Consider the following 218-nt stretch of genomic DNA (forward strand, 5'->3'; position numbering starts at 1 on the left):
CGCTGTTTAAATCTTTATCCTCACTCCTTCTGCTTTGAAGGTAAGAAGTTTGGTGTCAGCGAGTTGGGCACAGATGTGATCAACTATATTTCCCACGCTACACAGCAGCGACTACAAAACCTGCTGGAAAAGGTGTCACAAGTGGCACAGCAGAAGAACATCACCTTCAAGGTGAAAATTATTTATTTTAATTTGAGAGCTGGTGAGACCCATTGCCA

At 43.1% G+C, this 218-nt stretch overlaps 1 protein-coding gene across 1 annotated transcript in view; it reads left to right on the top strand.

Moving 5' to 3' along the window:
* LOC118324422 (transcription initiation factor TFIID subunit 4-like) overlaps nucleotides 1–218 on the top strand; it is a 14,256-nt gene that overhangs the window by 11,149 nt on the left and 2,889 nt on the right. The window contains exon 12 of the mRNA XM_035656761.1: nucleotides 41–171. Coding sequence (XP_035512654.1) covers nucleotides 41–171 — 131 coding nt within the window. The remainder of the gene's footprint in view (nucleotides 1–40; nucleotides 172–218) is intronic.

This window comes from Morone saxatilis, unplaced genomic scaffold, assembly GCF_004916995.1.
Source record: "Morone saxatilis isolate NCDOM2014 unplaced genomic scaffold, NCSU_SB_2.0 Contig15, whole genome shotgun sequence".
NCBI classification, from domain to species: domain Eukaryota; kingdom Metazoa; phylum Chordata; class Actinopteri; family Moronidae; genus Morone; species Morone saxatilis.